This window comes from Budorcas taxicolor, chromosome 8 (assembly GCF_023091745.1).
Source record: "Budorcas taxicolor isolate Tak-1 chromosome 8, Takin1.1, whole genome shotgun sequence".
Lineage (NCBI taxonomy): Eukaryota > Metazoa > Chordata > Mammalia > Artiodactyla > Bovidae > Budorcas > Budorcas taxicolor.
Genome location: NC_068917.1, coordinates 113,819,034 through 113,835,061, shown reverse-complemented (window position 1 = coordinate 113,835,061; position 16,028 = coordinate 113,819,034). Strand labels below are relative to the sequence as shown.

Here is a 16,028-nt window from a genome sequence, read left to right as displayed (position 1 = left end):
AACACTTCCTGTAGCACTTAATACTATAATCAAGGTTAATTCAGATTAATTCATGAATTAAAGAAAAAAAAAGAACTCTGCTCCAGGCATGCAGTGACATGGATTCTAGCACAGGCTGAATGACTCTGGGTAAGAGAATTAACCTCTCTGAGACGTCACTTCAAAATGGGAATAATAAAATGGCACTTAATTCACAGAATTATAAAAATAACCCCTGCACTGTCTCCATAAGGAGAGAACTCAGAGGCTCAGATGAAACGAAAGATGGGAAAATGCCATAAGGCCAACTCTCGTCACCGTGTGATCACGCAAACCCACGTCTGTGTATAGTCAACTACCACAGAGAACACTAAGCTATGTCTGAATCTGATGCTTGGTCAAGGACATCAGAAGAAGTCCCATTAAAAAAACAACACTTAGATTTTAATCTTTTTACCTCAACAAGTCCAAAAAATTTAAGTACTTTGAATAACTTACCGATGATATCTTGTTGGCTTTCAGGTTGAGGACGCGCAAACACTTTAGCTTCTTCCCTAGCCACACTGGAATATGCTCAATTTCATTCCCTGCAAGGTTCAGCTTCTGTAGACTGTGCATATTTTCTATGCCTTCAATCTTGCTAGAAACCAAAGGGCAAAATCAAACTCATTAAGTACAATGATAGTGTCCCTTCACTGTATTTTAAAAATTAACAGGCATGGATTTACGTGGAGCTGCTTTTCACAGCTATAATTTACAAATGAGAATTTAAAAATAGTGGCTAAAAACAAATTTACCAGAACAGCTGCAGTAAACTCTCCATCACTGTCCGTGTCCAGGAGTCCCAACTATCTTACTATCAGTCTTTAGGATCCCACAACACAGAAAAGAAGAGGCTGCCTGGGAGAATCTCACTAAGCACTGTGAAGACTACCAGTGGGCAGCAAGGGGGGAGCTGCAAAGTTCCACAGCACACACGGTGCTATGCAGCCTTCTCCAGGCTTCTAGCCCCGCATGAGAAGAGGCCCTCAACTACTACCGTAAGTCACTACCAAAAGATTAGCTATGCCAGCTATGAGACACGCTGCCATTTTGAGTGGGTGGAGCCCCAGAATGACACTGTATTTATGAATAAAGATGTTTTAATCAATATTTAATAAAACATTTATCACCTGCATTGGTGAATTTTCATTGATGGAATATTTTCCTGAGTTGATTTCAATTTAATTCCTTTGTCAATTCTCTATACTGGGCAAACGTACTTACAGTTTTATTCTGTTGAAAATATTTTCATCAGGATCAATTTTTTTTTATACAAACTTTACATTAAGGATTTAATTCATTAATCATATTTTCCCATTTCATTTTTTCCATATTAGAGCTTCTGCTACAGTTAGGTTGTTTTGTTCTTTGGACATTCTATATACCAAGTCTTACGTGGAGGGAAAATACACAGACGCAAAGACTCTCAGCACTTGATAACTGTATCGTTTCACCTAAAGCAAGTTTTCTATGTGTATTTTTAGCCTCTGTCAGTTTTATTATGTTTATTTCTCAGAGTAAGTAATATATATTATGAAGTAGAAACAAGACTGAGGGCATATTTATTACAGAAATGAGCAAAGAACATCAGGATAAAATACATAGGCTCAAAACAGGTCGAAATATCTTTAGGATCAAAACGACAGGGTTAAAACATTCTGCTTCATGCCAACTTCCTTAATGAATAAGGCAGTTCATCACAGACTGCAGCTGGGAAAACGTCCTGTCAAAATGGAACTAAGATAAGATTTGGTAATCAAAAAGTGTATCTCCTTCTTTGGTAATACTAGGTATTATTCTGTTCTTTAGAAATGCCAAAATATGACAATTATCCTATGTGAAGGGCTAGACTACAAGTGAATAACCAAAGTGTGTGCTCTTTCAAAGGATTCTTTCAGTAACACAGGCAGTGTGAATCTACCTCATTAACAAAGATGACGACCCTGCAGTGCCACCCAAAGAAGTATTTACTCACCAGATTTTGTTGTATGATAGGTTGAGCTCACGCAACTTCAACAGCTTGTCCACCTTCTCGATCTTCCCGATTAGATTATGGCTGAGATTCAGTATTTCAAGCTTAGTACATTTTTCCAAATTTTCAATATACTAATTGGAAACAAATGAATAAATGCTTTAAACAACAGACTCCTCGACATAAGCTCGACATATGAGCACATGCATCAGGGGCTGTGCTGATCAGTCACCAGAGACCAAGCCGCTCCTGCTCCCCGTCCCTGCTTCCCGTCCCTGCTCCCCGCTCCTGCTCCCCTGCACAGAACCCTGGTGTGGCTCTCTCTGGTCAGGAGGGGCCACTCTCCTCAAGCTGCCAAACTTTTCTTGCCCTGCAGGAGATGACACTTCCTACATACTGAGAAACTGAAGCCTATTCCGCGAGAGATTTCTCCATCAGTCCTTCCCTCCTCCTCCACTTTCCTCTGCCTCTCCCTTCCTTCCTTCGAGGCCCAGCTGAGGCGCTCATGCTCTGGCACAATGTCCCCCGTCTCCTCTGCCTTTGTTCTTGGATCCTCAGCCTTTCTCTCTCCTGGTTGTTCCCCTCAAGTTTAGAAAAAGTCACTATTCGGAACTTCCCTGATGGTCCAGTGGTTAGGACTCTGAGCTGCCAATGCAAGGGGCATGGGTTTGATCCCTGGTTGGGGAACTAAAATCCCACATGCCACGTGTGGTATGGCCAAAAAATAGAAACAGTCATGATTCAACAGATATTCACTACACACTTGCTACATCCCAGATGTGGCACCAGGCAATGGCAACATACCAGTGCACCAGACAATTTCCCTGTCACTGGAATCTACACTCAACATGCTCAGTTCAGTTCAGTTGCTCAGTTGTGTCCAACTGTTCACAACCCCATGGACTGCAGCACGCCAGTCCTCCCTGTCCATCACCAACTCCCAGAGCTTGCTCAAACTCATGTCCATTAAGTGGGTGATGCCATCCAACCATCTCATCCTCTGTTGTCCCCTTCTCCTCCTGCCTTCAATCTTTCCCAGAATCAGGGTCTTTTCAAATGAATCGGTTCTTCGCATCAGGTGGCCAAAGTATTGGAGTTTCAGCTTCAGCATCAGTCCTTCCAAGGAATATCCAGGGCTGATCTCCTCTAGAATGGACTGGTTGGATCTCCTTGCAGTCCAAGGTCTTCTCCAACAACACAGTTCAAAAGTATCAATTCTTCGGCGCTCAGCTTTCTTCACAGTCCAACTCTCACATCCATACATGACTACTGGAAAAACCACAGCCTTGACTAGACGGACCTTTGTTGGCAAAGTAATGTCTCTGCTTTTCAATATGTTGTCTAGGTTGGTCATAACTTTCCTTCCAAGGAGTAAGCATAAATGTTCTCATAAAACCTGTGTACCTCTGCTCACTCTTGCGGCCTCCCATTCAGTATTAGCCTATTGGTAAGGCAACACGTCTTCCACCCCTACTATGTATTCAAAGAGTTCTCTGCAAGATAGCCATTCATTCACCCATTCCAACAAATACTAATCAAACAAGGATTATGTGCCAGGAGCTGTTCTGCAAATATGGAAAAGACGGTGATGGATAAGGAACACAAGGCTCTTGATTTCATTTACAGGGAAAGCCAATAAACAAATAGAGAGAACAAAGCTTCCAGGCACCGAAGCATACTAGCAAGGAGATAACCTGATGTGGTAGAATAGAAGCACCATGGGGGCAGGTTCTGTCGCTGTGTTCACCACTCGGTACTGGTGCCTGGCACGCAGTGGGCGCCACATCAGTCTCTGTCGCGGGGCAGAATGAGAGGGAGTGACGGAGGAGGCAGCTACCTGCAGCTGGTGGTAAGAGCAGACCTCACAGAGAGGAGGTGCACTGAGGCGAGACGCTAAGAGTAAGCTGGCTGTGTGGCCATCTCCAGACAGAGAATACCAGGCAGGAAAAAGCAAGCAGCACTGGCCCTAAAAGAAAGAAGCTGGTGGGCTTCCAGGACAGAGAGAGCCTCTCACACCCAAATCAAACAGCTTCTTCCCAGTTTCCACGCGGTCGGCCGATGCTCTGACATTTTACAGCGTGTCTCCTCCTCCTGAAGTTCCTCCTCCTCTGGTCTCCATTCACCACACTTTTGGATCTTCTATGCCAACAGCCCCTTCAGACTTTTTCACTAGGTCTGTCTCTCCCAGACCCACTCATTTCCTTTGATTCCCCCTCAATATTTCTCCTCTTAATTCTAGGGATTCTTCACACTCAGTTCTAAGTTCCCCAAATCAGAAACTAAGCTTATTCACTACTATACTTATTCCTACAGCCTAATGTAATACCTGGCATATATAGAAACCACACTGTAAGGACTTACTAACTTGATATTTCATTTTTACAATCTTTAAACTCCAGGATGTCTCCTTTTTTCCTGTTTAATTACAGAAGACATAAATATACTCTCATAAAAATTTCAAACAAAACATAAAAAGCTCTCTTCATCAGGTCTTCAGCTCAGTTTTCCCACCAAAAAATCTCACTGCTCAAAGGTAACCCTTGTTAACAGACCAGTGTATATATACCCAGACCTTTCTATTCATTAAAAAAGTATTCTGAGACCTGACTAAAAATATTTTAGAATTTGTTTTTTCCGTTAAACATACTGGACCATTTTCCCACATTGATACATAGAATTCTGGGAGTTTTTGCTTCTGTTCTTGTTTTTCAAGACACTTGATAGTACTTCATGGCGTGCGTGCATGCTAAGTCACTTCAGTTGTGTCCAACTCTTTGTGACCCTATGGACTGTGGCCCACCAGGCTCCTCTGTCCATGGGATCCTCCAGGCAAGAGTACTGGAGTGGGCTGCCATGCCCTGCTCCAGGGGAGCTTCCCGACCAGGGACTAAACTTATGTCTCCTGCAGCTCCTGCACTGCGGGTGGCTTCCTCACCACCGAGCCGCCAGGGAAGCCCACTCCATGGTCTACTGCACTGTAATTTTTAAGCAATTCCCCACTGACAGACAACTGGTTATTTCCAATTTTTCTATTTTAAATAATGCCTAATAAACATTACTCTTCAGATACTTTTGGATACATGTGTAAATATTAATAGACAGCAAGGAGTAGAACTGCTATGTTGGTGAGTATAAACTCAGTAAGTACAAACTTAATTGCTGGATCAAATAAGTACATTTGAAATTTTGATAAATACTATCAAACTGTTTTCCTAAAATGTTGTACCCATCTATACATCCACTAAGACCAAATGAGAAGATCCATTTCTCACATCTTTCTGAATGCTGAAACAATCTTTTTAATTCTTGTCCATTAGACATACAAGATGGAAAATGGCATCAAACCATTGTTCTATTTCTCATCTCTTTGACATTAATGGAACTGAATATATTTTCATGTTAACAGCCATTTATAACACTCTTGTGAACAGACTTATCCTCTGCACATTTACCGTTTGGTTGTCTCTTTCTATTGAATCACAGCTGCTCTTTATATCATGTGGATACTGTTACACATGCTGGAAACACTACCCGCCAGCCTGTTGTTTTTCTTTAACTTCTTAAAAGATAATAATTCGTTAAACACCACTTTTTAATCTTTATGTAAGCTAAATCTGTCAATATTTTTCTTTGTGGTATTAGGGTTGGTGTTCAATTAGAAGGGCCTTCCCAATTCTAAGATTTAAAACTATATTCTTTCCTAATATTTTCATAGCACTTTTGTTGGTTGATTTTTGTTTTGTTTTCATTAAGACTGTCAATGTCCTGGAATTAATTTTTGTGACTGGAGTAGGAGGCATCTAAGTTTATATTTTTTCCAACCAAAAATATTAAGTTGTAAAAAAAAAAAAAAATAATAATAATAATAAAATAAAAAATAAACAAGAAATTATTTTTATTTTAAAAAATAAAAATCAAATTCCACTGTACTCATGGTGTAGAGTTCATGAATAGAATAAAGTAGTAAACAGTCTAGAGCAGAGATCAGCAACCTTTTTCTGCAAAAGGCCAGGTAGTAAGGCTTTGTGAGGCATATACAGTTGCTTTGACAAGCACTTACTTCTGATATTGTAACACAAAAACAGCCATAGGCAATATGGAAATAAATGAGTGTAGCTGTGCTCCAATAAAGCTTTATTAACAAAAACAAGCAGTAGGCCTAATCTGGCATTTAGACTGTAGTTTGCTGACCCTTTCTAGAAAGAATCAATAACATGTAGAATAACAGGAGGTTATGAATTTAAAGATGTCACGCTTTACACTTCTGATGGAGAACTTTCACTAGAAACACTAAAAGATCTGCAACAAATCCAGCGACATGAGGATGAAATAGTACTGTAAATGCCATATATATATTTTTTTCATTTTAAAGTGCAAAAATTAAAATCAATGTCTGTATTCAGAAATGTTGGTAACCTACCTTAAATTTCTTGCCACCATCTTTGGAAAGTGAAAGGTTCAGAGATTTTACCAAGGCCAAATTTTCCTGTTTAGTAAGTTTTTTAACAAGGGCTTCTGTAATATACCTAACTCCGGCTTGTGAATCAGCTTCTGAAGTTATACAAACAGATCATTATCAGAAGAGGAAGACAGGAATACTTCGAGAAACCAACTGTATTGATGTTATACAACAACAAAAATTTAAACCATGCAATTGTAAAAACAGCTGGCTAGTTCTAATTGGAATGTTTAAGTACTATTTTACTTTATGTAGCATTTCACAATGATGACAGTAAGTTATACTTCATAAATATTAACTGTGTGCAAGCTTTGTATTAAACGCTTTACATTAAAAAATGCAATTTGTACAACAAACCTTTGGGATAGAAATTACTATTCTCCTTTATAAAAAAAAAATTAGAAAAACAATCTATTCAAGCTCTTACAGCCAAAAATGTGCAAATCTAGGACTTGAACCTAGGCAGATGAATCTAAAATTTACACTTTTAAGTACTGGCAGCATTGAGGTTTTTAGCAGAATTTTAATGTTAGTTTTTTAAAAAATATATTGGATTATTTAGTTTTTTGTTTTAAACAAATCTAATCAAGTAAAAAAATAATGGAATTCTTAAAAATGTCCTTTTCCTATTTTTTGTTATGGTAGGAAACTCATGGTAAGGGATCACAACATATTTTATAGAGATAAAGTACTAACTTAATGGATAGAATACCCTATCTCAAGACCTTCCTGGATATTACAATCAAAGCTTATTAAAGCCATGTTAGCACAGCACAGGGAACTTCTACTCAACAGTCTGTAATGGCCTACACGGAAAGGAACCTGAGAGAGCGCGTGCACGTGCATGTGAATGACGGATTCACTTTGCTGCACGTGTGAAACACAACACTGTCAATCAACTATACTCCAGTTTAAAAAAACACTTTAAAAAAGCCAAGTTAAATTCTACAAAAGCATCCATAAAAAGAAAATTGTCTCTTGGTTCTTTATGAATCAAAGACAATTAATCCTGGGTTCAGATCCAGTTCAGTTCAGTTCAGTTGCTCAGTCGTGTCCGACTCTTTGCGACCCCATGAACCGCAGCATGCCAGGCCTCCTCGTTCATCAGCAACTTCCGGAATCCACCCAAACCGATGTCCATTGAGTCGGTGATGCCATCCAACTATCTCATCTTCTGTCGTCCCCTTCTCCTCCTGCCCTCAATCTTTCCCAGCATCAGAGTCTTTTCAAATGAGTCAGCTCGTCACATCAGGTGACCAAAGTATTGGAGTTTCAGCTTCAACATCAGTCCTTCCAATGAACACCCAGGACTGATCTCCTTTAGGATGGACTGGTTGGATCTCCTTGTAGTCCAAGGGACTCTCAAGAGTCTTCTGCAACACCACAGTTCAAAAGCATCAATTCTTTGGTGCTCAGCTTTCTTTATAGTCCAACTCTCACATCCATACATGACCACTGGAAAAACCATAACCTTGACTGGATGGACTTTGTTGACAAAGTGATGTCTCTGCTTTTTAATATGCTGTTTAGGTTGGTCATAACTTTCCTTCCAAGGAAGAAGCATCTTTTAATTTCATGGCTGCAATCACCACCTCCAGTGATTTCAGAGCCCAGTTTCAGAGCTCAGATCCAGGCTGTAGGCCAAAGTTTCCCCATGATTACTTATAATAAGTATATATTACATTTATTTTGGTTCAAAAGAAAATAATTTTAAAAATTTGGCCCAATCTAGCGAAGAAAATATTCTAAAGTGTTAATCAAATTAGAAATAACAATGTGCCAGTGGGCAGCAAGGGTACAGTCCAAACTCAATGCTGATGATATTTATGAATAAACACTGACCAGTGTTCATCAGAGCAGGAAATGGCACCCACTCCTGTGCTCTTGCCTGGAAAATCCCATGGATGGAGGAGCCTGGTGGGCTACAGTCCATGGGGTCGTGAAGAGTCGGACACGACTGAGTGGCTTCACTTTCACTTTTCACTTTCATGCACTGGAGAAGGCAATGGCAACCCACTCCAGTGTTCTTGCCTGGAGAATCCCAGGGACGGGGGAGCCTGGTGGGCTGCCGTCTATGGGGTCGCACAGAATCGGAGACGACTGAAGCGACTTAGCAGCAGCAGCAGTATTCATCAATAGAATTTGATGACCGTGGTTTCATGACATAGGAAAGAAATCACAAAAAAGTTTTCTTTGTATTTAATCACAGTAAGTAAATTTCTTAAAAAAAAGAACCCATTTTTGAAAACAGATTCCTAGACTGACGGAATGCTTTTAAGAAAAACAAAAAAACCTTGGTGAACATTCATATGTACGTCCCTGATGTGAGAATCAGTCCATTCACAGATTGGCAGCTTGCCTATAAGCAGATTGGAACAGCCCAGCGGTGGACAACATGTTTATACGGAATTAAAGCACTAAGTGACCAGATATGCCTTCCCCTCAACCAAGGATGATGGTAAACTGGCATATGAACTTTAAAGCCCTCTCCTACCACAGGAAATAAAGCTTCCTCTTTCTGGAAACCTTTCTCCTAAACCTTTCAGACATCTTCACCCTCAACCAGAAGCCTCCATCCTCCACTGTCCTTAGACAATTTCTGTCAAAAACAATGGGTCAAGTTACTAGTAGGATGGATACATGTTATATTTGGACCAAAAATATAAGTTCAATATTTTCCATCTGTACTCAGAAGAGTATTTGGCGAAATTTGCAGATTAAAAAGCATTACCTTTCTGGTCGTGGTAGTCCAAAGGCATAGTGTTTTCACCTATAATCTCGACTTGCTCATACCACTGTCTTCCAGAATGAAAAGGCAGAGTCTCAGATCCGTTTAAAGGTGAAAGTGACCTGGATCTCATATTGGACGTAAGAGATGATGGACTAGGAGAGTGAGATGATGGTGGCATCTTTGTTTTGGAAATTTTTTGCTGAGGACCTTTCTTCATTGCAAGAATAAAGCCACGTATCCATCAAAACCTGTAAGAGTTTCCAGTATATTTAACAAGGTTAATTTTTAGAGCTATCAAAACTATTAGTCTATTTCCAGAATTTTCAAGACTACAAAGTTGTAAATTCAGAAGTTATAGATGCTAGAACCCACACTACTCCAAGCTGATGAAAGCAGACACCATTTCAGACATTGCTGATTACCTTACCAGAGGGAAGAGAGACCTCCAGCGGGTCTTGTACTGACATATACTCCAGCCAGAAGCCTCATCTGTCACTTTGGTTCTCAGTTTATTGGACCAAACTAGTCACAGTGCCTCTTCTAGTTACAAAGAGTTCTGGAGTGCATAAAGCTGGAAATACTTGACAACCAGTAGCATTTCATGCTCATCAGTGCTCTCTCCTTCCTGCAACAGTTTCTTCCTCTGGCTTCTGGGACACCACACTCTCCTCCCGCCTTCCTGGCCACTCCTCAGCCTCCTTTCCTGGCCAAGGCTCGTCTAGTCACTCTTTACATGTCAGAGCGCCTCAGGTCTCCTCTGATCTCTCTCTAAACTTAATTGAGACAATCTAATGTACACCCATGGTTCCCAATGCCACCTTTTTACTGATATCTATATTTTCAATCCAACTCTTCTCTGAGTCCAGACACCTATTCTCAACTGTCTACCTGACATCTCATTGGCATCCTGAATCAACATGTCCAGACTGAGCTTATCATTTCCCTCATTCCGCCCTCATTTTCTTCCCATCCTGTTCCTCCCCCAGCATTCCCTTACTAGTGGACAATGCTCTTGGGAATAAGCCAGAAACTGGGAGTCACTTCCTTCTTCCCATAACCAACAAAACCAGGTTCTGTCAATTCTACTTCCCAAGTGTCTCTCGAATTAGTCCCTTCTTTCCATCTCCCCTCTTGCCTACTCTGATCCACACACTCATCGAGCTACTGTAACAGCTTCTAGCTGATTTGTCTACAAGCTCTCTTCCCTTCCTCTTCCATCACTACATTGTGGCCAGAGTGATCTATTTAAAAGGTTAATCTATGGGTCTGTAATAAATGAAATATTTATCCTGACCTATGAGATCCTCCATGATATGGCCCTGTCTCTCTAGCCTCACATCTGTCACTAGCTTCCTAGACTCTGTGGGCTGGAGCCACACAGACCTCTATATCTAATTTCTGGTGTTGCAAATGCTTGCCTTTGGTCTTTCTTTTTTTTAACCTTTTCAGGAGTTCTCACTATATAGTCTGCATATTAACTTTAGTCAAATAAATAATTTGCAAAAGTTTTCCCCCACCCTGTGGTTTCCTTTCTACTAATTGCTATTGTCTTAAAAAAACAAAACTATTTATTTTTAGTGTGCAGGGTCTTCCGCTGCTGCCTGGGCTTTTCTCTAGTTGCCATGCGAGGGCTTCTCATTGTGGCGGCTTCTCCTGAGGTGAAGCACGGGCTCTAGGGTGCTCCGGCTTCAGTCACTGGGGCTCCTCTGCTCCGGAGCACAGGCTCAGTAGTCGTGGCACACGGGCTTAGCTGCTCTGTGGCATGTGGGATCTTCCTGGCCTAGGGATCAAACCCATGTCTCCTGCACCGGCAGGCGATTCTTCACCTCTGGGCCACCAAGGAGGTCCCTGTGATACTGTAATTTGATACCCGTTCAAAATTTTTAAAGAAATCCAACTGGTCTATTTTTCCTTTTGCCGCCTGTGCCTTTGATGTCACATTCAAGAAATCACTGCCAAATCCAGCGGTATTAGGTAAAAGTCCAAATTCAGATAGAATGCTAGCTAGAGTAATGATGAGAATCAGTTCTTCTCTCAAATTAACTTGTAAGTCAAATCACACAATTAATCTAGTAGAATTTAAGTTCCATGAAAGTAGTGATATTATTCACTGATGTATTCCAGGCCAAGAACAGAGCCTAGAAGATGGCAGATAATTACTATTTATTGAATGCATTATTCATAAAGAATCTAGAAACAATAAAATGCTATTCAATACTTCAATAAAAGGCTATCTTCATAAGCAGTATCAGTCCTCAATACCAAGAGTCCGAACTTACAAGTTAGGTTTATGCAAAAAAGATTTTCATGGTATACAATTGCTCTTATAAACACACTGCAAACATAAATCTGCCAAACTTTTAGACCAAAAAATGTTATAAGATGTACAGGTCTTGAACAAGCTGCATTAACAATGATTCTACTTTGCTCAATATCCATAATCTCCCATACCCTCACTACTGAAAATGTAAAGTGTGTGTATGTGTATGTGCTAGTCACCCAGTTGGGTCCAACTCTTTGCAACCCCATGGACTGCAGCCCACCAGACTCCTCTGTCCATGGGATTCTCCAGGCAAGAATACTGGAGAGGGTAGCCATTCCCGCTTCCGGAGGATCTTCCCGACTCAGGGGCTGAACCTGGGTCTCCTGCATTGCAGGCAGATTCTTTACCACTGAGCCACCAGGCAAGCCCTGAAGTGTGAAGACAAAACATAAACTAATGTTTAGAAAAGCAACCTGCGACCCAGAGTTTTTGGATAGCTCAAATCCTAATGCCAGGGACTGTCCCGGCTGTCCAGTGGTTACGTTTCCATGCTTCCAATTCAGGGGCTGTGGGTTCGATCCCTGATCAGGGAACTAAGGTCCCACAGGCTGTGTGAGGCATGGCAAAAAAATAATAAAATAAAAACAGGAAGGAAGGAAAAGAAATAAAAATAAATGGTAGCTTTTTAAAACATTTTAACTTTTTGAAGGAAAAACAGAAAATTTAATACCACAGAAGCCTCACTGAACTCATGATCTAACATCTTAAGGCGACTAGTTTGAAGGTAACAAACACCTGCTAAATTTTTTTTAAGTGATTATTGTTTCACAGGTATACAGTACAACAAGGACAACTGCCTTGTTCCAACAATCTAAATCACTTTAAAGTGCAAATCTATGTCTTTACTTTCTCTTTCGTTTTTTCATGTCAAATCATCCACAAAGGTCAGAAAAGCTTCCTTCAATTCACACAACTGCTATTGATGTCTTAACCACAAAGCTTTAGGACTTAATTTCACAAGTGTGGCAAACAGTTTCTATCTTGACATTCTGCCAAGGCAAAAAGTCTCTTAGTAACACGCCTCATTCTGTGTTAGACTGCACTGGTGCTCTCTAAGTAATAATATACTCCAGCTTGAAAAGAGCTGAGAGGCATGTGCTGTAATAACACAATTTTATCCATTCCTGAATTAAACACAGTTTTCATAAGGGCAAGGGACTTAAAAAATAAGAGAGGAGCAGCAGAGGGCCCAGTTCCCACTCCTGTCTGTCTGTCTGTCTGTCTCACAGCATGACGGAGAGTGATGCAATTAGAATGGCAGCGAGCTACATGCTGCGGATTATGCTTCATACACATTCTTAGTTTCTTGGTTTCAAAATGCACATCCATCCTACATTTGTATGCAACGCAATCATTTTGTACCCTGCACATTAGTCTTATCTCTAACTTCTTAAAATAATGAACCATCCTGAATTCCTCTCACAACATCCTAATGACCAAGACTCTTTGGGCCTCACTAGAATATTGTGAGATGTCTCTTGATGAGAAAAACTCTGCCTGACTCAATAATAGTTAAATAAATATATTAGAATGGATTCCAGAAATCAAAATCAACTCCTTCCTTTAATGAGTTGTAACCTGAAAGATTAAATGATGGCTTTGAAGTCACAGTGCATTCCCAGACCTCCTCCCTGGGTCGCCATAGCCCCTGTAAAGCCTGGACATACGATCTCACAGAAGAGCTAACTCAGTAAAATGGGGTTTACTGTACTTGAGGAAGGACACCTGGCAGCAGTAAAACCTTGAAGCACGAGTTTAAGAGAGAGAGAGAGCGACGTTGCTAGACCAAGGCTGCGGTCCGCAATTACATAAACAACAGAAAGACCAAGCAATAGAAAAGAGAAGACAGGGATGAGAGGCAGGGCTAGTGTCTGTGAAGGGGCAGGATAAACCGAAATCAAAACAAGCCCAGAGCTGGAGATAGTCTGAAAACCCAGAAGGTAGTCTGCAGAATAAAAGAAAGCCACTGGAATGATGTGATAGTCAAACTCATATGATTGAGCATCCTGTCCTGCTCAGATTCAGAAACTTGCCTTGATCTGACAAGCCCTCCACCACAGCTGAGTAGAGGCTACACCTTCACCTCTGTCCAGCCTTTCCTAAGATTCCATCATCTCTGATCTTTTCCAAATTAGGCTGCTGCTGCTGCTAAGTCGCTTCAGTCATGTCCAACTCTGTGCAACCCCACAGATGGCAGCCCACCAGGCTCCACCGTCCCTGGGATTCTCGAGGCAAGAACACTGGAGTGGGTTGCCATTTCCTTCTCCAATGCATGAAAGTGAAAAGTGAAAGTGAAGTCGCTCAGTCATGTCCGACTCTTCATGACCCCATGGACTGCAGCCTACCAGGCTCCTCCGTCCTTGGGATTTTCCAGGCAAGAGTACTGGAGTGGGGTGCCATTGCCTTCTCCGTCCAAATGAGGCAGATCTCTATAATTCACAAACCTTCCATCTCTCTTGCCAGCTAGTCCAACAAGCAAATATCCATCCCCATTTCTTGACCTCCATATGCCTCTCCATGGCACCCCTTAGCCCTTTAAGTACATCTCAGTACTTTCCCTATAATTTGACTTCATCCCATACCCTCTGACCCATTTCAACACTCATTCTCCAACTAGTCCTTTCAAATATCCTGACTCCTATTCCTCACCAACAGCAATTCTCCCATCCTGTGCTCATCAGCCTTTGCCTCCCACCCTTCATCCCATTCTGATTGCCAAGTTCTCCCACAAAGTCTCTTCCCTAACACTGTACTAGTCTTCATTTCTCTACAGTTCTCTCCAGTACCCTGCCTCCACATTTCTGTATTCATCCTGATTTCCCAAACTGCTCATCACAGCAAATATTCTGACCCCCTAGCTCATTCGAATACTCTGGCTTCTAATTATCCCCTCTTCAAACAAAATACTCCAGTCTCCATCCATTCCACTTCATCTCAACCCAACTGGCTATCTACTTGCCTCTCCCTTCTAACACCCTGACACCTATGTCCCTCTGTATCCTATTAACATCCCGAGCTCTCCTCTCACATCTCTCTCCATGCTACTCAGGTATGGGGAGGGGGGGAAGCTTCCCAAACCTTGCCATTAGTTTATTTTTTTTCAGTCATTCAAGTTTATTCCACAACTTTAAGGCACCAAGAACTGTGCTAGGTTCTAAGAATACAGGGCTGAGAAGGCAGGGCTTCCACACTCAAAACACACAACAGGATCAGGTCTCTGCCCCAACAGCATCCTTCACAACACCTTACAATTACAATTAAATGATTATTTGTGAAACAACTTGATTGTTGCTTGTTTCTCCTTCTAGAGTTTAGGCCACAAGACAGTAGAGGCTGTACTGTTTGCTGCACAATAAATATCTGTTGAATGAGTGAAGGGCTGCGCCCCACTCTAAAGACATTACCAAACAAATTCTTGCAGATAATGTATATTATGGTCATTATTAGCCTCATTTATAAGTGACACTGTATCATTAAGAATTAAGAGCTTGGTTTCTACAACTAAGTCTGAGTTCAAATGTTAATTTTCCACTTTCTGTGTGACATAGGCAAATTATTTAACCTCTCTGACCCACAGTTTCATCTTTTAAGATGGGAATGATGACCTCGTTCAAGTTATTTTAAATTCTAAATCAGGTGATGGGAAGGACTAAAGGCCGGAGAACTGAGTCTGGCACACACGGTACACTCAAAAGTGATCAGTGAGTATTCTCACAAACGAGGAAACATTACCAGGCCCCAGTCTCACAGAGAGCCAGCAGCACAGGTGGCAGAATCAAGACGTGAAGCCAAGCTTTGACTTGAAATGCACCTGTCCCTTAACCGTTATACGGCAAAGTACTTGCTCTTCCCTTTCTTTTACCTTTTCTTCCCCATATCCTAACTCTCCTTCTTCTCCACGTACTGTATCCGCTTGGTTTCAGGACGCCCGTCAGGGTACCAAACCATCCTGTCTCCCAGCCATTCCCCGCAGACACCTGGCACACCTCCACCCTCCTCCGCTCGGCAGCGGGACCCTACCTTCCACCCGCCCAACCCCCGCGTCCACGCCTCCCCACCCTCCGGTCCCTCATCCCAAAGCCCCCACCCCGAGCCCTCCTCGCTTCTTATCCTCACCTCCCTCCACCCTCCTCCCCACGCCGGTTCCGGGCCCTCCCCTCCTTCCCGTCCAATCCCAACTCCCAGGCACACGCCCCCGCCCCGAAGCCATCCCTCGCCGGGTCCAGGCCTTCCCGCCTTCGCCGCTGGTCCCCACCCGCTCCGCCTGGAGGCCGGAGAACGGCCTAGACCAGGCCTGGCACTCACCGCGAAGGAGCGAGGCCGAGCAAGCCCGCCGGACGAGGCCGCGCGGAGAGGTGCCGGTAGTTCCCTTCAGGCGCCCAGCGGCGCGGCAGCCATTTTGTTGTGTTGTGCCGGTTGCCGTGGGGCCGCGCGCGCCGCGTGGGCGGAGCCTGCAGCGGCCACGCCCCTCCCCGGAGCCTGGGGGCGGGACCAGGCTTCCCGCCCCTTCGTCGGCCAGGGC

General features: G+C 42.4%; 1 protein-coding gene across 1 annotated transcript in view; it reads right to left on the bottom strand.

Moving 5' to 3' along the window:
- The window catches only part of CNTRL (centriolin), an 83,776-nt gene extending 74,376 nt beyond the window's left edge, over nt 1-9,400 (bottom strand). Inside the window, exons 1-4 of the mRNA XM_052644946.1 lie at nt 9,184-9,400; nt 6,414-6,544; nt 1,997-2,127; nt 478-619 (exon numbers count right to left, since the gene is read on the bottom strand). Of these exons, the coding sequence (XP_052500906.1) occupies nt 478-619; nt 1,997-2,127; nt 6,414-6,544; nt 9,184-9,400 (621 nt within the window). The remainder of the gene's footprint in view (nt 1-477; nt 620-1,996; nt 2,128-6,413; nt 6,545-9,183) is intronic.
- Between the last annotated feature and the right edge of the window lie 6,628 nt (nt 9,401-16,028).